Source organism: Seriola dumerili, unplaced genomic scaffold (genome assembly GCF_002260705.1).
Source record: "Seriola dumerili isolate Sdu_G_001 unplaced genomic scaffold, Sdu_1.0 BDQW01000052.1, whole genome shotgun sequence".
In the NCBI taxonomy this organism is placed as follows: Eukaryota; Metazoa; Chordata; class Actinopteri; order Carangiformes; family Carangidae; genus Seriola; species Seriola dumerili.
This window is the reverse complement of record NW_019174307.1, coordinates 105758-128476: the sequence shown is the minus strand read 5'-3', so window position 1 is coordinate 128476 and position 22719 is coordinate 105758. Positions and strand designations below refer to the sequence as shown.

At 41.7% G+C, this 22719-nt stretch overlaps 1 protein-coding gene across 1 annotated transcript in view; it reads left to right on the top strand.

Annotated features, from left to right (window-relative positions):
• The window catches only part of clasp1 (cytoplasmic linker associated protein 1), a 91703-nt gene that overhangs the window by 48724 nt on the left and 20260 nt on the right, over positions 1 to 22719 (top strand). The window contains exons 8-23 of the mRNA XM_022740491.1: positions 6226 to 6366; positions 7569 to 7642; positions 8749 to 8841; positions 8969 to 9114; positions 10953 to 11088; positions 11224 to 11294; positions 11807 to 11866; positions 12384 to 12461; positions 12575 to 12742; positions 13436 to 13482; positions 14707 to 14877; positions 15647 to 15670; positions 17639 to 17746; positions 18269 to 18295; positions 18964 to 19128; positions 21161 to 21319. Of these exons, the coding sequence (XP_022596212.1) occupies positions 6226 to 6366; positions 7569 to 7642; positions 8749 to 8841; positions 8969 to 9114; positions 10953 to 11088; positions 11224 to 11294; positions 11807 to 11866; positions 12384 to 12461; positions 12575 to 12742; positions 13436 to 13482; positions 14707 to 14877; positions 15647 to 15670; positions 17639 to 17746; positions 18269 to 18295; positions 18964 to 19128; positions 21161 to 21319 (1668 nt within the window). The remainder of the gene's footprint in view (positions 1 to 6225; positions 6367 to 7568; positions 7643 to 8748; positions 8842 to 8968; positions 9115 to 10952; positions 11089 to 11223; positions 11295 to 11806; positions 11867 to 12383; positions 12462 to 12574; positions 12743 to 13435; positions 13483 to 14706; positions 14878 to 15646; positions 15671 to 17638; positions 17747 to 18268; positions 18296 to 18963; positions 19129 to 21160; positions 21320 to 22719) is intronic.

Here is a 22719-nt window from a genome sequence, read left to right as displayed (position 1 = left end):
TCTTCTTCACCTCTCTCACTATCTTCCTGGCCAGCACAGGTGTCACTTTTGGCTTCCGACCACATCCTCTGAGATTTTCCACAGTGCGGCCCTTTCCTGACTTGTGAGCAGCCACAATGCACAGCCGCAGGTCCTCAGTGAGCTCCATTGTCTCAGCCATGACTGTCCACAAACCAACTGCAGAGAGCTGCTGTTTTTCACCTGTTAAGCTGATTAAAACAGCTGTTTCCAATGAATCAGGGTAATTAGGATGCTGTAGAACAGCTTGGACTATTTGGAATGGTATAGAACTTTGGATTTTCCCATAGACTGTGACAGTTTGCAAAGGGTATGAATAATTTTGGACATGCCACTTTTTGTTCAAATGTAAATAAAAGCTGAGAAATATTTTTTTCCACAATGATGCCTATGGTACATCGTCTTATTATCTTCAGGGAGAAGCCTGTGTCATTTTCGGTCAAAAAAAACCTTGCTGGTTGAATAAAAGCAACTTTAAGTCAAAATTTGCCAGGGGTATGAATAATTTCGGGCTTGACTGTATATATATATATATATATATGTTCTAGTCTGGATCTTAAGTTATCAGAGAAAAAAGCTGAGTAAATGTTAGACAGCTCAGCTCCCTTGTGTCTTGTGTCCACCGAAAAACATAAACACTGACTTTAAATGTGAAACTGCTTTGTTCAGTGTTTTTACTGGTTATAATCAGCTGGTCTGTTTGTTGTGGAGAGGAGGACACCTCTGTGGATAATTCAGCTGCTGGTAAAAACAGCAATGGTGGTGAAGACAACAACTCCCATGATCCTACTTCACCCAACAGCGTCTTTTGTTATTGTTTTGATTGAGAGATTCCTATTGGCAGAAGTTACATACTGTGTGTTTAAGGAAAAGCATAGGGCTTTTAAGGCAGTTAAATTCATCATTTCTCTATGACTTTAATGTGGAATGAGATCAAGCAAGAAGAAACTCTTCCTGACTGAGATTACATCACACATTACTACCTTTCTTGTAAAAGTTTGTAAGTGAATCGGTCATCAGTTGACTGATGTCAGCAAAATATTCTTCCTACTACTAAAAGCAAATAACACACGAACAGTACAAGCACAGTAAGCACAGTCAGAGCTTTTCTTGGCAGTGGAGTAAGCAGTTCCTCTGCCTGGCTGTCACGGCGATGTTTCAATAGAGCAAGGGCTCAGCTCCCTGAGAGATATCTGACAGGTAGAGGCATGATTTGTCAGGGAGGTTTATTCAGTGTGGGAGAAAATAAAATGAGAGACAAGACAAAGTTAAGCATTCAGAGGCTGGTAAATATTCGATTTGATTAATCCACGACTTGAAGGTGGGAGGTGAATTTTCTGCCCTGCTGGCAGCCTCTCTGGTTTGTCAGCGAAACAAGGCATCTCTTGTTATGACATAACGCTGATCAGCAGTCGTCTGTCTCTTATATAACGCCACAGGGTGCCGGCTAAACCATGGTCCGTATGTGCCTGATGGAAACCCCATTAGTTTCCCCTGAGCTCCAGGGAGAACTGAGGGGGGACAGATGGTCCGGACTGAGAGAGAGTGACAGAAAATAAAATGGGAGAGAAAATAAAGAGACTTAAGAGAAAGATGGAGAGATCAGGGGAAAGAAAAGACAAAAGAATTGAGGAGGTTAAAAAGAGAAGGCAGTGAAAGGGAGACAGTGTCTCACCCCCTCCTGTGAGGCAGTCCAGAACAATATTAGTTGACTCCCCCATTCTGAGAACTTAACTTCCCAGAAGTTTCTCTTAATCCCTCATGCCTTTGGGCTTTTATTCTTTACAGTGAGGGAAGAGAAAATCCCCTCTATTATATAAATCTGTGGTTCAGAGACAGATTACTGGTGACTCTGCTAATGCCAATGCAGCTTCAGCAACTTTGAGTACTTCAATGTGTTGTGTGTTTCAGTTCTCAGTGTATCCTGACACCCTGTGGTCATAAAAGGTAGCACATCCTTAAGTCAACATAATAAGGCGAGGAGATGGTAGCCAGTAGGTTGGTGGTCCAATGACTGACAGGTATACGATCCAAGATACCAAACTTGGAGGCAGCTTACATAAATTTGCACTTAAAGGAATAATCAGTCCTCAGAAACTGTCACACACTTATTTATCATGAGTTTGCAAAGTACATGCATTGCTTCTTTGATTGTCTTGGCCAGATATTCGATAGTGTGGAATATCAAAATATTTTCCATCATATGCAATATGTTTCTAAAGAGTAATATCGGAATTTATCTTAGTTATTTATTTATGTATTTGTACAGTCCTACCCTTATGTCACTGCTTTGCTTACTGTTCATTGTACTTTAGCATGTGACAAATTAAACTACAGTTGTTTAGTGGCAGCATTGTTTACACCTTAAACATAAAATACAATAATATTGTACATCATGATATCTGGGCTGGACTGTATCGGATATCGCCCAAGCCCACTGTTTGGTCCGCCTGCTTTTCCTCAACCTATCCCCCTTTCACTCTTTATACATACCTGCATTGCATTACAGTCTATTAAAGCCATTGTTTGTGGTAAAGAAGTCGTTATTTCCGCCATGTTGGATGGAGTCCAGAAGCAGGCCTACACTTTCTGCTCCACATGGAGGATGTAAAGCACCCTGATACTGGAGTGAATCCTTTAAAAATGTCCTCTCAGTAGTGAAGTACTTCCTGTGTGTATCGTATTGTATTGGACATCCCTGCATTTGAAAAATGGGCGTGGTCGATGTAGAGGACTGTTCCAGAGTATTACAAGTCATGCCCTCTGTACGCTGGTATATTTTCATTAAAAACCTGTTTAGGATCCGTCTCATATAAACTACACACCAGACACAATAAGCTGCTGACTTCACTCATAGCCCCTCTCTCTCTGTAGACCAGTTATCAGTGATTAAACCTCTTCACAGAGGCAGTGGTGATATCAGGAGGCCTATGGGATCACTGCTACTGTCACCACCCGCTGTACCGTCAGACAGCACTAATGAGCTGTTTCAGGCCGAAGCAGACACTCCTCTGTCTGTGTGTGTGTGTGTGTGTGTGTGTGTGTGTTGATGGTTTTCTATGTGTTTGTGTGTATCTGTGTTTGAATAGTTTATTGCATGTACCACGCAGCTCTAATTTCTCCCCTGACACACAGATAAATCACCTCAACATTTGTGTCAGCCCTGGTGAGAGGAGCCGCTCCAGCAGAAGTGATCAATACCTCAGTGAGTGTGGCAGGGCTCTGTGATTCCTGTTAAGGTGCTCAGGCTATCAGCCCTGATGTAGAGGTGGGGATCGGACAGGGTGAGCTCATATATCTGTTTTGGAGTGTTCAGGTCTGGATCATTTCCTTTTTATAGTCTGCCTTAAACAAAATGGAGGACGTTTGGCAGAGCCGGCCTTATAGTCTGGTAATAGGGGGTCACTGACGTTGAAATCTATTCCAGTAGTGTGACTGTAAGTTAGACAAAATTCCTTATGATCCTCATACAGTGTTTTTTTTTTTTTTTTTTAAATGGAGCTGGTCCTGTCAGCTCATTATACCACTGTTTATAGGCTTTTAAGGCCAGCTGGCTTTTGACTTGTGTTCCACACAGAACCACTAGAAGTAGTTCAGCAATTAAGATATAAAGGGTTCACTCAAGCCAAGCGTTGTCATTGGTGAAAAGTGTGTGCTAAACTGTGGGGTTGTTGTGCCAACATTTCTGGTACCCAGCTACTTGCATTCTTGTTTTTATGATCTACTGTTTAGCAAAGACTTTCTCACCAAGACTGCACCACCACCCTACTGCATTCCCATGGTGCACATAGGAATTAAAAGTACATTTCAAACTATAGCCTGACAAATACCAGATCTTTGTGGTCTGCACAGAATACAGATTTAATATGTAAACAAGCAGTTTTTAGAAGGATCCCTGAAAACTTAGTAGGTCTCCTTCAGACTAGACATCTGCACATGTCAGAGTAGAAAAAACTCGCGTGTGAATAATAAAATGAATCTTGGGCTGAAGCTGCTTCAGTGTCATGGTCCTGGTGTTGCGTGTTCTGGCTCACTGTCATGACTTAACTGGTGTATTTGAATAGAACAGCCATCGTTAATGTCATTAGTAACACCTGTGCTGAGTCAAAATTTCTGCTGACCAAGATACAGTACATACTGAGAAAAAAAAAAACAAAACACAAAAAGTGTTCTGTGTGAAAACCTACTATTAAACTGTATCTAAATTATCTCATTTATCAGGCAATTATGTGTCACAGTTTCTTGTTGCTGATGTAACTCCAATAAGTAATATACTGCTGCGCTCCATTTCATCGTACTGGTGAGCTGCTTTGGGGGGAAAAAAACAGTCTCTATCAGCTGATAATCAAACAGCTGCAGGTGGTGGAGATGGTAAACTTTTAATTAATGAAGTCAGTATGTGCCGTTTAGAGCGCCGACTATAGACCACACCCAGGTGGCTCCACTCAGCTCTGGGTGTACTGGGTTATGGAGCCACCCACTGTCATTGGTGCATAGAGGTTGGAGACATCATTATATTCTCTGCATAGCTCCAACTAACTTCAACCTGACCAGACCAGGCCATTTGTAATACTAAATATAAGATAAAAAAAATTATTGTAGCTCTAGATTTCCACTTTTTGTATTAAAAACCATAAAGTATTTTTGCTCTACAGAGGCAGAACCACAGGAGATATGAAATATTGACGTGTATACATGACTGCAGCTAAATACTATGTCTAAAGCCTTGTTCATCCTCTGTCCCTTTGTATTTTGACATAATTCTGAGCCACAGTGTTAGTATTGCTTTACAATACACCGATAATATTCTCTTGTTGCTGCTGTTGCTGTTGTAAGAGTGTGTGTGTGTATTCAGTAAGCACAACAAAGCTGATCTCACAACAATAGACCCCTCCCTCCTTTCACCACAAGAGTCTCTACACACCCACAGCATCATGATGCACTGTGACACGCGCACACACACCTACATCCACACACACACACACACACACACACACACACACTGATAACTGAGCTCACAGAGGAAGGTTTAAGGGGCGGTTAGTCTGGCACTTTGTCAGAGCATAGCGTGCAGCAGAGGCACATGCAGAGCAACACACACACACACACACACACACACACAAAAACACACACACACACTAACACACACTGTGGACAGAGATGCCTGGTGAAAAAGAGAGAGCGTGTTAGAGGGTGGAGCAGAGACATGCTGAGGAAGCTGGTGTGCAAGAAAATCTGCGCTCGTAAGAATAATGCCTTTTATCTCTCCTATTCTTCTCCTCCGTCCTCTCCTCACTCTCTGTCGCTCCCCGTCTCTCTTGGTGTTTTTTGTCTTTCTCATCTTTCTCTGCCTGTGAATGTTTAGATTTCTACCTCGTGCTCTCTCTCAACCTGTTGCCTTTTCTTCCCCATCCTCCACTGTGTCTGGTTTTATGTGATGGATGCAGTGTCATGGTGACAGCCTTGGCAGCAGGGACATTCAGGGAGCTGTTTTTTTTGTGTGTGTGTGTGTGTGTGTGAGGCTGATCATTGTTCCGACTTTTTTTTTTTCTGGCTTTACTGATGAAAGCATTGTTTATGTGTAGCTGAAAAGGGTAGGCTTCATTCTTGAACCGCAGCCCGTCTATAAGACGATATTCTTTCTGATAGATGGATTGATATGTTTTCAAAATCAAAATGAAAAGACTAAATGTCCTTTTAGAAATAGTAAGTGATTGAAGCCTCAAACATTCCTGTCGTTGCCGTGCCTCAGCTGGCACCAACCACCCAGCGCCGTCATATCAGCCCCCCGGGCTAATCCCTCGTGTGAATAGTCACGTTGGGCAGGTGACAGGGGGTCATGTATCCGTGCATGGCTGTCAAACCAGATTAAAGTCGGATGGATGGATAGATAAAGGTTGAATGGATATGTACACACAACCCTGACAGATTGACTCTCCCCCCTGAAGGTGGAAAGAGGTCATACATTGCAGAGATGACTCAGGTCCTACTCTAGGCAGATTAACGACAAGAGAATGATAATGCAGCTCACCACTAACCAGGATGTCTCTGATTGATGTGTGAATAATGATTTATTGATCCTCATGAGAAATGTCTCTCATGCTGTCATCGAGGCCTTCCTGTGAATAACATTTACCGTTATCCCGAGGAGATTTTAATCAACTGTTACCTCACAAATTCCCCTTTTTTCTTTCTCTGTTGTTGCAGATAAGAACTTTGAGGATGAGGACTCCGTGGATGGAGGCCGGTCCTCCTCCTCATCGTCCTCAAAAGCTCCCCCCAGTGGACGGAGGACGGTAATGAGCTCTGTCAGAAGACCCAGCTCAGCCACCACAACAAAGATCACGGGTGAGGGATGGTTATGGTCTGTTAAGAAACTACCAGATGTAATATACACTCACTGAGCACTTTATTAGGAACACCAAACCAAAATGGGTAGTTCCTCCCTCTTCATGTTATGGCTCCACCAGTTGTTGAAACTTTCCTCTGAGACTCTGCTCCATGTTGACCTGACCGCATCACATCATTCCAGCTGATTTGTCAGCTGCACATTGATGCTGCCAATCTCCTGTTCTACCACATCACAAAGGTGGTCTACTGCATTCAGGTCTGGAGACTGGGGGGGGGGGGGGTCACTGAAAAGTTCACTGAACTCACTTATTTATGTTGATGTTGATGAAACCAGTTTGAGATGACTTTAGCTTTGTGACATGGAGCATTATCCTCTATGCACAGATAAGCTGAGGCATTAAAACCTGGTAATTAATTTGTATTAAAGAGCCCAAAGCGAGTCATGAAAACATTCCCCACACCATCACACCACCACCACCAGCCTGGACTGTTGACACAAGGCAGGTTGTCTCCATGGATTCAGACTCTGACTCTACCATCTGCTGCCTCAGCACAAATCCAGATCCATCAGACCAGGTCTTCATCTGTCCAGTGTTGGTGAGTCTGTATCCACTGCAGACTCAGGTTTCTGGTCTTGGTGACAGGAAGACTTACCTGATGTAGTCCGTCCACTTCAAGGTTGGATGTGTGCTTCTCTGCTCAGCACAGTTGTAAAGAGTGGTTATCTGAGTGACCGTAGCCTTTCTGTCAGCTCCAACCAGTCTGTCAGTTCTCCTCTGACCTCTGAACTCTGACCTCTCCCATCAGCACAGAGCTGCTGCTCACTGGATGATTTCTGTTGTTGGCTCCATTCTGAGTAGAAACTCTAGAGACTGTTGTGTGTTGTTGTCACTCATTCTGATGTTTGATGTGAACATTAACTGAAGCTCCTGACCTGCTCCTGCTTTTCTGCATTACACCTCTGCCACATGATTGGCTGACTGGATAACTGCATCAATAAGTAGGTGTACAGGTGTACAGGTGTACCTAATGAAGTGCTTAGTGAGTGTTCACTATACATGGCTGCTTTCAACATTAGGTATAGTAAATGTGTCAATACTAAAACTGTTACTACAGATAAAGATGCATTTCATGCTGCTGAGATTATTCTTTAAAAGTGTTGAATTTCTGTTAAAATCCCTTTTATCTTCTGTTCAAAGGTAAAGAAGCAGCAGCCGGTGCTGTTGATGAAGAGGATTTCATCAAAGCCTTTGAAGACGTGCCCTCGGCTCAGGTATATTGATCCCAGACATTCATGGTCCCCAGAGAATAAGTCTTACTAACTTTTTATCTAGTGCCACCATGAGGTTGACATGTTTGTTTTTTGTGGAAATATCTCAACAGCTGTGATAGATTGACGCAATATTTGGTTCAGATTGAACCAAATAGATTGTCGAGATGATGAATCTCAATGATTGATTTTTGATGGTCCTCTAACTTTTTAATGGCGAACAACCACCAGCTCAAAGTCAACAGAAATTTCTCTACATGTACTTGATGCACTGGCACAACATGTTGTATACACATTGGTGGTTTACCAGATGATTTAGACTTTGGTGATCATCTGACTTTTCCTCCGGCGCCACTGTGAACTTGTCAGTCATGAGTTTGAGGGAAATATCTTCAGTTATGGGATGGATGGACAGTCATGTGCCTGTTGGGACAAGCCTCAGCTGAATATTGCTAATCAGCAAACCCTCACTGAGTATGAGGGTCAGCTCAGATACTACACACACACATTACAGCCACTACAGACTTCTACCTTCAGGCCACAGATACAAGTAACTCATATTCAGCACCATGTCAAGCTTTAGCCTGGGCTTGACCTTACCTCCACTCACCTACTACTCTTTATCTCTGCACTATTGTAAGCACACTTACTATCTTAAGCTGTAGTACACTCACTAAACTGCACTTGTTTGTTGTCTACTTTGTGTCTTTCATTTTTCTGACTATGTGTTGTGTTTTCACTGATGCTTTTACACAAATGAAGTTCATAATGGATAAATAAAGTTATTTTTGAGTTTCTTAAATAACTACACTGAGGTGGTGAACATGGTAAACATTATACTTTATTAGTATCAGCATGTTAGCATTGTCATCGTGAGTATGTTAGCATGCTGACATTAACATTTAGCTCAAAGCACCGCTGTGTCTAATGACACCTCCACGGAGCCACTGGCATGGACATAGACATTTGCATTAAGTGTAAATACACCACTAAGAGGAAGATAAAGATAAGATAAGATAAGATAAAGAATCAGAATCTTAAACAAAACAGATGTGTAACATAAAAACTGATTCTATGATTATGTCTTTTTAATGTCTTTCTGTGTCCAGATCTACTCTAACAGAGAGCTGGAGGACCAGCTGTCCAAGATCAGAGAAGTTCTGTCTGATGACAAACATGACTGGGAGCACAGAGTGGTGGCGGTAAGACTCAGAAACCAAATGTATCCTCATCCACACATGTACACAGGTTACAAGTGCTGGAATTTAATGATAATATAACACAACATGCCTTTGTCTCACACTCCTCTTCTTTCTTGTTCCTCTGCAGCTGAAGAAGGTGCGTTCACTCGTGCTGGCCGGCGCCACAGAGTACGAGGGTTTCCCTCAGCAGCTGCGTCTCCTGGAAGCTTCCCTCAAGCTGTCAGCTAAAGACCTGCGCTCCCAGGTGGTCCGCGAGGCCTGCATCACACTGGGGTAAGATCCCGAGCTGAGCAGGATGTTCTGTCCCGCCCAGATCTCTCTAAATGTTTTTGGGACACAACAGTTGGGTACCATTTTACCGTAGCTTAAATCTGGTAACTTTTTTGGGGCTCTGTGTTAAAACTACCAAATATATTTCCTTTTCTAACAAATAATAATATTATAATAATTCCCTGGAGAATTGCATATTTTCACCATTTGCACATAGTTTCAGACATAAGTCTTAATCATAAAGTGAGGACACAGTAGAGATGACTTTTCTCATTCCCACTGTCTTGTTTCTTTGATTTCCAAAAGTTAATATTATAATCTTAACAATTCATATAGCATACACTTGATATTTAGATTGCTGCTGCGTTCTGTCTACCTTGGAAGTCGGATGTTGGAGCTGGGAATGAGGTCACACCTAAGTTGACTGCATTCCAGTACTATAAGTTGGAAGCTTGTTATTGTTGTTATTTGTCGTTATTATTATAATACCAGTTTTTAACAAAGCCTTATGCTGTATTTTATGCATACAAGCACTGTAGCAATATGTCCACAGATTGGACAGCACTGTGTGTATGACTGATTCAATGAGACTCAAATAAGGCAAAAGTGCTAATCAACAGTAAATTGCTACAGTTTTCACTTCAGTTGATTTGCAGAGCAGCCATCTTGGATTTTGAGGTCCGGGTTGGTGAGGTTCCTCCGACTTCAGGCGGCGTTCTAGTTGAAATTCCCGAAAATTTCCAGTCAGAATTTCAGACTTCCCTGTTGAAATGGAACGCACGGTTAAGTGTTGAAACAGTACATTGTGGTTTTAAAACATTCCAAACAGTATTATTTGATATTGACAGTAATATGTCATCGTGAAGTCCATCGGTAGTCGAATGTATTTTAGGATTTTCTTATTGTCATTGTGTTAGGTCACTGAAAGTGTGAGAAACATAATATGTAAGCATCTAGTGTACATAGCAGCCCTGGTTTGGTCCCATGATAACACAATTAACAGTTCAGCCTTTTTATACTTGATTATCAGAATTTGATTAGAACTTCCCAGTGAGTGCACAGATAATTCAAAAAACGGCACAACTCTAATATACAGGTTAATACAGTGACTAACTGAAAACCTAATAAAATGGTGATCACGTGTCAGATGGCCATGGTGACTTTGATTGGCAGCCATGATATTAACAGGAATTTGTAACTGATTAGCCTGAACCAGGAAAACAGCATGAAGCATAAAGTATTTTCTCTCCACACACTTAAGCTAATGAAAATAAGCCCTGATTAGATATGAAACGAGCAGCGCACTCTCCATCCTAAAACATCTGTCATCCAAACTTTAATACAGCCCTGATGAGGTGGAACAGAGCAGAGACACACCGAAAGAGCAGTAGGTTGATGAATGGATGGGAGGGGAGATGTCACCATCGCATCTTGCCTCTCAATCCAGTACAGACATTCCCCGGCTGAGGGTGATCACATATTGAATTTTCCGACCATTTTTTAAAACTGTTAAAAGCTAAAAGGCGTCTATTGATTTTTGATTTCCTCTATTTTTGTTTTCTTTGTCTTCTTTTTCTTTTTTCTCTCTGTTGGAGGTTTGAGGTTCTTTCCAAAAATAGACCCAATCTACTATCAATAATCTGACAGCTGCTTTTTGCCTGTTTGAGAATATTATTTGGCTAAAACTCTTTGCGTCTTACACCTAAGTTAAAATACAGAAACTGAAATAAACTCTCATATTATAGCATGATTGTTAGAGGAGCTGTACATTTTAGACATTGGCCATCATATTACATTTGTTCTTTAACGCGGTCTTCTTCCCTCTCTTTACCCTCCGTCAGACATTTGTCATCAATCCTGGGAAACAAGTTTGACCATGGAGCGGAGAGCATCATGCCCACACTGCTGAACCTTGTGCCCAACAGTGCCAAAGTCATGGCCACATCCGGGGTGGCCACCATCCGCCTCATCCTCAGGGTAGGACATCTACGGGGGGGGGGGGGGGGGGGGGGGGGGGGGGGGGGGTGATGTGGTGCCTCAGGTCATCTAGAAGTTATTGTAACAAGACATAATGTAACCTGAATAACACTGTTTTTTGTCTTTCCCCTGCAGCACACACACTACCCCCGTCTCATCCCCATCATTACCAGTAACTGCACCTCCAAATCAGTAGCAGTAAGACGGTAAGAAGACTTTGTTACTGGTATTAAATGAAACAGGGTGTCTGTTAATATAGTTACTGCAGGTCAAAAATGAAAAGCTGCATGATTGATTTTGTTTACATTCGTTCATGTCAAGCAGAGATTGACATTTTATCCATATATTCCAGATAGACTGTACATGCTAAAGTTTCCATATTTGACACTTTTCCTGTGTTTTATCTGACATGTTGATCCATAGGAAGATATATTTGTGGTTTTAAGAACCAAAAACCGTCTCAATGTAGTTTCTCCTCTCTCAGGCTACTCAGAAGTCCTGACAGCTGGTTTTAAGGCTCAGTTTCTGAATACAGGCTGTGTGCATTTCTCTGTGGACTGAGGCTTTGATACTTTCACAGTATTAATATAGAACCTAGACCTGCTTTATAATCAAACAACACATGGACATCTACCTTTATACTATATGAGACCGTTCAAGTTTTCTATGTCATGATATTGCAAACCTGAGAGATGTTTAACTTTTGTCACTTTTCCAGGCGCTGTTACGAGTTCCTAGATCTCATGTTACAAGAGTGGCACACCAATACACTGGAAAGGTAAGACGAGTCTCTTCAGAAGGAAAATATCAGCTGTTTCCTCCACAACTATCGAATCACTTGGCAAGTTGTGTTTTTCGTGTGTGTCTACAAATACGTACCAGGATGCAGCTTCTCCTCCTCCTCCTCTCACTCGATGACATTTGAGTTCGCTAACATTTGAGTTAACAAAGCACTGGCTGGGTGCACCACTGATGAGGCCTATTAAATTGATGAGTGCCGAGAGAGCCGTCATCGTCAGGACCTCGAGCGATAAGGCAACTTTGCCCGTCCTCGTAACCATGGCAACCGCGGCAGAGACTTTAAAAAGCATGCAGAAAACCCTGTGGGTGGCCACATTCCCTGTGGACCACCAGAGGATTAAAACTGGAAGAAGGAGAAAAGGAGAAAGCCTTTTTGTTCTTGAACATTTTGAGGTTTAAGGTTACAGAAGTCATCCATCAGTACTTGGTGGTTTTTATATTGGCGTGAGGTTAACTGTTAGTGTCCTCCTCACCATGTTCCCTTACTATCCCAGACATGTGGCTGTTCTGACCGAGACCATCAAGAAAGGAATACACGATGCGGACTCTGAGGCCAGATCCATCGCTAGGAAGTAAGTGTTGTTTAAGACTGAACTTTTTTATGTCTTTGTTTTATGAGAAAGCCAAGTATTCACAAATTTTTACCCTGTCTAAACTGAAAATCCTTCCTTGTCCTCATCTATAGGTGCTATTGGGGTTTCCATGGTCACTACAGCCGGGAGGCAGAGCATCTGTTTCAGGCACTAGAGTCCACCTATCAGAAGGCCCTGCAGTCTCACCTGAAGAGCTCTGACAGCATTGTGTCTCTACCCCAGTCGGACCGTTCTTCATCGTCTTCCCAAGAGAGTCTTAAGTAAGAACTATGACGTCCTCCACACTAAGCTTTCTCCTCCTGTCCTCACTCTGTTCCCCTTGTTCCATCTTTACTCTCCTGCTTTACTCCACCTCCTTCTCTCCCTCTCTCTTTTCTGTCTCTATCTCCTACTTCTTTTCTATTTGTTGTAATTTATTGGAGGAAACCACTAATGCATCCATCTTATTGATGATTGTAAAAACATTGGTAATTATTGTCAGACGAACAGCAGACGAGTGAGAGCTCTCACACACACACTCTCACACACACACACACACACACACACACACACACACACACACACACCCACTCTTGGATGATTGTGATCAGTTTATAGATTCCCTATGGAGCATGTTGGCTAATGACCTCATAGTCCACCCATCAGGGCTGCAGCTGCTGTGGTCATCTGTGTGTGGGGTGTTTGTGTTTATGGGGATGAGCTCATCTTCATTTTATTTATTTTTGTTATTTTGACAGAAAGGTTTTCAATCTGTTGAATAGTTTTAATTCTACACACTGTACACAGGCCATTTATCGTTGTTATTCCTATTTAACTTGCTGTCCAACACAATTTATCCATACATTTTATAAAAAACAATACAATATTCACTGTGCTAATTCATAAATACAACACCTGTCAATTGTTGTCAAATGCTCATAAAGTCTAAAAAGTGTTTCCTCTGTTTTTTTCAGCCGGCCATTGTCTGTGAAGAGTGTCATTGGAGGGAGCATGACAAGGAGTAAGCCACTTTCATTTCTCTTTATCTATTCTATCCCTTTGTTTGTGGTTTTCCCCAGAAATGAGAAGTATATTAGGTGCGTAGTGAAGTTAGTAGAGACAAAGCAGTTTAGATTATCCAGGTCTAAGTTGCTATTTTATCAGCTGTTCTAATGACCCCTTGATAATAACCTTAAATAACCTTATATATACACTGTCTCCAATAGCACTAATGTATAGCTTAGAGTTGAAGACTAAGATGAGACTTTAGTGATAAATTCACAGCAACAAACAAATCTAAGCAAATATCATTCAAAAGCTACAGTATATATGTGATATACACTCATTTCATTAGGTACACCTGCTTATTCATGAAGTTATCCAATCAGTCTCTGAAGATGTGCTTTATGATTCTGACCGTCACTGTCTGGGACCAATCACACGCCTCCTTAATGGTATTGCGTGATGGATCTAAATATCTAAGGTGCCTAAAACCTTTGCACAGTGTGAGGAAGTAATGAGTCCAGTCTGCTGGGCTTCAGCTGGATTTTTGCAGTAGTCACTTTTCTTGTTGTATTATCTAATGTCAGTGGGCGCTAAAGCTCTGCTGCCACATGATTGGCTGCACTGGCTTCCTGTGTGTCAAAGGACAGATTTTAAAATCCTACTACTCATCTATGAAGCTCTAAATGGACTTGGGCCAAAACACATCTCTGATCTACTTGAACGATACGAAGCATCCAGACCCCTCAGGTGATCTGAGACAAGTTTACTCAGTGTTCCCCGAATCAGAACCAATAGGCAAAGTGAAGCAGCTTTTAGTTTCTCTGCTCCTCAGCTGTGGAACAAGCTTCCTGAACACCTGAGACTTACTGAAACTGTCAGCTCATTTAAATCAGGGATTAAAACACAGTTTGCTGTGATTTACCAATAAATCACATACATAACATCTTTTTAATCTTGTGTTGTGTTTGCATTTGCTTGTTTCTTGATTTTATACAATCTTGATATGACTTATATATATATTTTTGTTTATACAAATTAGTTTTTAAATGCTATTTTAATGTCATGTTAATGTTCTGTTTTTGATATATTTCCATGCCTCTATAAAGCACTTTGAATTGCTTTGTGTCTGAATGGGGCTGTATAAATAAACTTGCCCTGTGTTGCACATACTGTATGTGGAAGTTCAAAGTAAAAAGTCGAAAGGCTCTTAAAATGAACTGCTTCTGCTCTGCTGTTCTAGGTAAGCTGGTGAGCACCAGGATGCCTACCACACCGGGTTCCCTCCAGCGCTCCCGTAGCGACATTGATGTAAATGCCGCCTCCAACGCCAAGTCACGTCTGTCGACCGTCCCCGCATCCTCACCGTTCAGCTCTGCAGCTGCCCTCCCCCCAGGATCCTACGCCTCATTAGGTAACCCGTCCATCATCTCCCTCTGACGATCTAAAACCACAAAAACAAACGTCTGCATGGCAACTCCAGTTCATTGTGTAGAAAGACAGCGCAATGCACATGCACACACTGGCACAATGTTCAGACAGTCAAGTAGTTAGAGGACAACGCTAGCAAGGATGAAAGGCTAGGCTAAAAAGCCTGTGAATTAATTAAGCTAGCATGTTGCTACCCTTGACTTACTGAAGAAAAGACGGAAACCCTGAGAATAAACACTGCAATGTTGCAATGTCCTGTCTCAGTGGCCCGTCTCCCGTCATCATGAAGTATTACAACATTTTCTCTTGTAGTCACTGGCTTTTATGGACCTGACTGGGATTATTAATGACCAGTGAGTTTGTCATTAGACTGTTCTGTCAGCAGGAACTGTTTAATTCCTGCACTGACACTTCTGACAAATCGATGTGATGAGGCTGAGTAACCCCCCCCAGTGTGATTAAAACCCCTGATACTTTTTAAGGATGTTTTCACTCACATCTTCAACTAATGGGGGATGTTTAAGCCACCCCCGCCTACGCATTTACTGTAATCTTTTTTCCTGTACAGAAACTTCTCTCCCTCCCTTTTTTTCTCCAATGAGTCCCTGTGGCTCATTAACAGCCATTACTAATGATGAGGAGGCCCCTTGCTTACCCACTCACTCCTGCTCTTGCTTCAATTGCTACTAACGTCTTCCTCTATACCTCTCCTTCCACTCGCTGCTGCACTGCCTTTCTTAAATCCCCAAAAGATGGCGCTTCCGGTAAAAGTGATGGTAAGAGTTGTGTGTCTGTTTGTGAGAGAGAAAACGTATGAGTGTGTCTTCTTGTCAGCTGTCACGGGCTACATACTTACATCTTTTTCTCTTCATCTGTGCCCTCTTTTCTTCTCTTTACCCCCCCCCCCAAAAGTGGTCATCAGTTATGTGGAACTCTGCATGGACTGTCTGCATGGATTTTATCGTCTGACTGTAACCCTAACAACTGTCTCCATCAGTTCTGTTACTTACACAGCAATAACGTGAGAATTATTAAATCTTGACAAGATGCTTCTGTTTTAACCGGCAGCTTTTCTAGCCATTACAGCACCGGTCACGTGACGCTACTCAACCAGTCATTGCAACTTCAGTCAGTCAGTTTTTATTTCATTTTGTAAAATTAAGCAACCAATTATAATTTTTTCAAGCACCCTCTGTTATGTAGTTTTTATTATTACAGCCATATTTTCCTTGAAATGCTAAAAGAACATATATAAAGAAGGTATTATTATTTTAGAATAATTTTAGAATATCATGCATATATATATATATAATATATATAATATAGTATATATTGATGTGTGTGTGTGTGTGTCGTGTGGTGTGTGTGTGTGTGTGTGTGGTGGGACACCCAAACTCCCCAATCTGAAAAGTGCACACGACATAATTTTCGCTGGGGTCTTGTATGGCGTGGGTGTTGGGTGTGGTGTTGGTGTGTGTGTGTGTGTGTGTATACACACCCTTCGCAACAAATGTTTTGGACCTTTGCTTGAGGAAAACTGGACATCATTTAATTTTAATTGAATATACCTTCTATTTACAATGTGGCATGAAATTATATTGAGAATCATACCATCTGTTTCTCAATATAATTTTTTTTTTTTTTTTTGTCACCCACAAATAAAATGATCTAGTTTTAAATTACAAACACAAGAAGCTTGTCCACCTAAACTGGAAGGAAACAGCATGCAAACTGAGTAGAAACACCAGAGTAGTGGATCAGGTGCACACTTTGTAATCTCAGAGTAACACGTCCTCTCCACCTCAAGGACACTTTTATTCTTTGTTTGCAGAGTAGTTCTTGTTACCACAGTCCCTGTTTTTGAGGAACTATTCTTGGCATGTTCTGTAACCGGCTCCAGTTCTGATGGATTTTGCCCCCAAAGTTATCAAAGAATCCTCCAATCTGATTGCAGCAACCCTCCTGTTATGTAACCACACCTAACATTTTATAACAGGGCTGACAGGACTGCAGGACTGTGTAATTATCTGTTTATACATAAAAAATAATCAAAGGGTAGAGTTAAAGATATTTTAAATCTTTGTCTTTAAATCTACTTAAGCTAGACTTTTAGCTCGCAGCTAGCAGTACCTCTTGGTCTGACTTAGGAAGGCTAACAATTTTGACATTTGTTTATAGCGAAATGTCTAATAAAAATGTTTTTCTCCTTACTGTTGATGTGAATAAGTTCAATATATCAGAGAATTTACTGACATTTGCTGGTTCTGTTTCAAACATAGGAGTGTCAGTGTTTGTCTTTCTCCAGACCTGGGTCAAAAGGTTTGCCAATACTTCTTATTGTTTGTTTTATCACATGAAGACACATAAGTGTGAAACAACACAAGGACTTAAAAGTCTCTTAACTTGTGTTTTTCTGTGTTTCATGTCTTAGCTAGCAGTAGTAAAACTGTTCTTACGGACAAACCTCAACCCAAATCTTGAACTTGTGTTGAAGATCAAAACAAACACTGAGAATTATTCACAAACACTAATGGACCCTGGTTTGTCTGTTTTCCCCTTTGTGTTTTCAGAGGGGCTCTGTCCCCTTGTCCAGGTCTTCTTCATTCTGTCTCCCCAGACTTCCTCCTACAGCATCTCTGTCCAGGGTTGGGGTGAATGTTGGTGACTTGTCCAGATTCATTAAACTAACTCCTCTCCCCCTCTCCCCCTCTCCCCCTCTCTCCCTCTCTTCCCTGCTCATCCAGGTCGCGTTCGTACCAGGAGACAGAGCTCCGGCAGCGTGGGTGGAGCCAGCACCTCCATGGTGGACAGCAGGGGGCGGAGCCGAGCCAAAGTGGTCTCCCAGTCCCAGCGTACGTACACACACCTCACACACGTTCTCATCAAGGTCAGGTTTCATACAGCTGCGAGTGTCACTCTCATATTTACATATGATCTGTGTCTGCATCGGCTTCGAGATCATACTGAACGTCTCGCTGTGTCTCTTTTCTGTGACTAAAGTTTCCACCCTGAAAAAACTCACAAGTCGCTCACAAATCATGTGTATCTTGCACATGTGCCTCCATCTATGTGCAGTACGTGTGCCTGTGTTTTAAATATACTGTGTGTGTGTCTGTGTGTGTGTGTGTGTGTGTGTGTGTGTGTGTGTGTGTGTGTGTGTGTGTTTGTGTGTGTGTGTGTGTGTGTTTGTGTTTGTGTGTGTGTGTGTGTGTGTGTTTTATATATTGAGATCTGTGAGTGATCAGTACACACCTAACATGTTCACAGCTGTCCAGAGTGCATGCTGGGTAAATTCAATAAGCATAACCCTCCTCTGTCTCATTTTGACCGTTCTCAATCTCCACCCTGTCCTGCCTATTGCTTCCATCACCCAGGATCCAGATCAGCCAATCCCATCAGTGGTAAGGCCTCAGCCTCATCCAATCACAAGCCAGACGTCTCCTCTCTAGCACTCTTGTGTCTAGTGTCGCACGTTGTCCCGTTTTTATTTTAGACTTTAATGTTTGTTTCACATTGTGTAGTAGCAGCATGTTCCACTCATCACATTCAACTTTTTATTTCTGATTACTTCCCCCTACAGTTTGAGAAGCTGTTTGGAGTTGGACATGTCTGCCGTCAGCCATTTTTGTTGTCTTTGTTTTCACTGTTGACACATTGTATGTTCCCACTGGTGACTGGTGCCACAGTAAATGTCTTCCCCACAACACAGTTAGCTAGAACGTAGATCCAGCCCCCCACCCTGTGTGTGTCTAGGCTGTTACATCTGTATTTGTTCATCTGAAGACTCAAGTTTAATTTTTATGAAGTTCTGTTGCTTCTCACTTTTGTACTGTCACAAAAATAGTATTCATTCACCTTCAAATATAGATTTACCCTCAGTAAAATTAGAAAAAAACATAATGATATGTAACATAGCATTTAGTCTGTTGGAACACGGCTTGTTAAATTTGATTAATTAGTCCAAGCATGTTATTAAAGGTTGTCCCACTCCTCTGACCGTCCCCCAGCCACTCTGAATCTCGTCTAACTATGTTAAATTTATTTTTTTGTCCTCTCTCCCCACCAACAGCCGGCAGTCGCTCCAGCTCTCCAGGCAAGCTGCTCGGCCACAGCAGCTACGGCCGGATCCCTCGAGCCACGGCGTCAGCTTCCACCACGCCAGCCGACAAGCGCAGCAGGATCCCCCGCAGCCAGGGCTGCAGCCGCGAGACGAGTCCCAGCCGCATGGGTCTCGGTAAGGCCAGGACTCACGTGGCTCACACCAGTCACTCTCTGTCTTTAGAAACTGGGTGCTCTGGTTCTGCAGGACGACTGTTTGTGTGGTATAAGAATTACTCTGACTTAGAAGAGCTGAAGAAAGCTGTTTTTAAACCATATTTCATTCTTAGACAAGGTGTACTACAGTGTTCCTTTAAGTCTTCTGTTTTTTGTCAAATCACAAGACCGGACTCAACAAGGAGGGTGACACTGATTGGTCACATACTGCTCATCATTGACCACTCAGGTGTCACCACACAGGACATGAACACATGTACTGATAAGTGACATGAGTTGACACAGGATTATGTCAGAAACGAGTGAAGCTGCAATTTATTATCTGAACTCCCTGACAAAGAGAGAAACTCATGTTTACCTGTATACAGCACTGCAGCACTCACACACTGTATCCTGGACACACACACACACACACACACACACAAAAACACACACACTAGTTGATGGTTTTCACTGTTGGCAGTTCATGTGTAGTTCCTGCCCTCAACTCATCATTCCTCACAGCTGTAGTTTGATGTGTGATTGGTTGAGAGGGAGCGGTGGTTATGGGTGTTGTAGTAGCACAAAAACATCTGTGTCCAGTGATGAAACTGAAACTGAGGTTAGAAAAATGACTGTTTCTGTTTGTATAGTCTTCACCTTTAGGGTTAAATCACATCGCTGGCTGACATTGACTGTGTAGCTCTGTAGATGTCAGCATCTGATGTAGATACCAGGCTGAGTCAGACCTCTACAGACCGTCTGCTTCAACATCTGTGTCCTCGTTTGTCAGGGTTTGGTTGATGGTCTTCTCTAAGAGTCCGGCTGCTTTTTGTTAAAGTACAGAAAACTAGTTTCAATAAGAGGAGATGCTGAATGTTTCTGATGAATTTCAGATCCCTCAGTTTGCCTTTAGTCAAAAGAAATGAATTATCAATATGTACAGGTTTGCATGATTAGAAGTTACTCTTCTTGTTCCTTAATTACTCATCTTGATGTGTTACATTTGTATTATGTAAGCTACAAACAAAATAATCTTTTTTATGTGTCTAATCTTTGTCACATGTCAGAAGCTTGAGTTGTTCTTGTGTCCAGACTGTCTAACCTTTAACTAGCAGGATGTTTTTTCACCAACTCACTCACCAGCACTCTGCTCAGCCACCGCTTCTTTCTGTTTTACCGTTCTCCTCTCTTCACGTTTATCCTTCATTATCGCTCAGTCCTTTATTTCGCTTTGTCTCTTTATATATTTTAGCCCCATTAGCAGCAGGGTCCTAGGACAATGTCAATCAATTGTTTGTCAGTCAGTCAGTTGACTGTGCAACCCTTCACACTTTTGTTTTTTGGCAGGATTGCTAACAAAAGTTTTTGTTTTTGTCATCTGTGGAAACAACCCCCAAGTTTTTTTGTCTTTCTTTCTTCCCAGAAAAAAACACTTGCCTCTCAGGGCTTGTTTTCACAGATGAAAAAAACAAAAACTTAGAAAAATGATCCTGGCAAAAAAAAAAAATGTTCACTTGCCTCTATATATATATATATATATATATATATGTATATATATATATATATATATGTGTGTATAAATGTGATTGTCATGAATTTTGTCATGAATTTTGTTGAGCACATTCAGAGAATGAAACCTTTGAATTTTGGACGGTCTCTCATATTACCTTTTGCATAAACTAATGATCATAAATTAAGGGACAAATTGCCATTAAATTTGCTGACCACAGTCCTGTCACCAAGCAAATAAACCTTTTAGATGTTACAGATTTTTTCAGCCTTTTCTCCTTATGCCACCGTAGCACCAACACAGACAGAGCTTTTAGAGTAGCAAAGTCATAATTTTTAGTTCATTCATTGCCAAACTTTAATATTATTGGAAGTAATGAACAGGCCTCCTACAGAGCGTCATCTCTCATAACCTCCACTTTCTCCCTCTTCTTTTTCTCAACTTCACCCCCCTCCACGAATGCATACTGACATTCCCACCTAACTTGTTGTCCTGACAGCCAGCCTGTGTGGTAAAGCTCTTCTTCCTGCTGCTCTTCCCTACCGCACGCTAGCCCGGAGCCGCATTCCCCGTCCCAGCATGAGTCAAGGTTGCAGTCGTGACACCAGTCGCGAGAGCAGCCGCGACACCAGCCCCGCTCGGGGCTTCGCTCCTCTGGGTGAGTACTGCTGAGCTCATAGCTGGATTAGCTGTTCCAGCCCAGAGAGTCCCACATGGACCATCCTCACCTCCCACTCTTTCTACTGTTGTTGTTTGTGTTCAGTGTTGTTCGTTGTGGCCTCTCTGCCTCTGCCTGTCTTTCTGTGCATGTACTAACTGAGTCTCTGTAGGTTTAGGGAAGATTACTGTTGTACGTGGTGGACACAACTTTTGTTTTTTTTTTGTTTTTTGTTTTCTACAGTGATGTTACTTTGTTGTTTATACCAAGTATCAAAATGTTCTTCTCCATTTTGGTCTGTTTTAAGTTGGATTCATGTGTTTGAATTGTCTCTGAATGAACCTGTGTACATGTGGTGGTTTTAAGTGCCATCATTAAAGACTGAAGAAGACAAAGAAGGAGAAGTAGAAGCAGCAGTTGACAGTGCACTGTGAGCATTGAACAGCAGCTGCTACTGTGGTTCTTGTGCTGTGACATCCTGGGACGCGATGTTATAACTTTGTGCTCATAACTTTATCATCAAGGAATCTATAAGGCATTGGTGGTCAAACTTAAGGGCTGTCAGTGCTGTTTATTTTAATTATATATACCGTTTAGTGCATACACATGGACAGTATGGATGTAGATATATTGACAAGTGATATTAGTTTACAAAACATGTAAGGACACAGACATGTAACAGGAGACAGCATTTGAAGAAAGGAACATTGACAACAGCAACAACAAAAAAAATTTAAAAAGGAAAGAAAATGTGTTTGGGTGCTTTTCAGACAAGCTTTGCAGGGTGGGTTTAGTTAAGTGTTATTAATTCTTTCTATTCATAGATAGCTAGCTAGATAGATAGAGTACATACAGTGGTATGAAAAAGTAAGTGAACCCTCTGGAATTACATGTATTTATGTATAAATATATCTTAAAATATGGTCTGATCTTCATCAAAGTTACAAACACAATCTGCTTTAACTAAAAACACACAAATTATTGCTTTGCTGTCAGTGCTGTTAGCATAGCATAGGCTAACTGCTTATGGGTTGCTGGTTTTGTTGTTTTTATACACCATCAGTTTAAATGATGGAGGTTTTTTTTTTTTTTTGGTTAGGTGATGTATGTATGTGTGATGTATACACATTTTGAGTCTGTTTGGCCCCCTCCTTATTTTAGATTTCTTATTTATCATGAGGGACAAGGTGGTGGAATGAAATGCAGGATTCAAGAATCATGGGCCGCCTCCTTCGTATATCCAAATGTAATTCATAACCTCTGCAATGTGACTTTAGTCCTGGACTCCCTGTAAAGGCTGAGTCAGGCTCCTTCACAATAAGTTTTGGTTTATAAAAAAGCATCAAACTCGATGATGTAATGAGCAGGTGTATTGTTGATCTTCCTTTCAGAAACACACA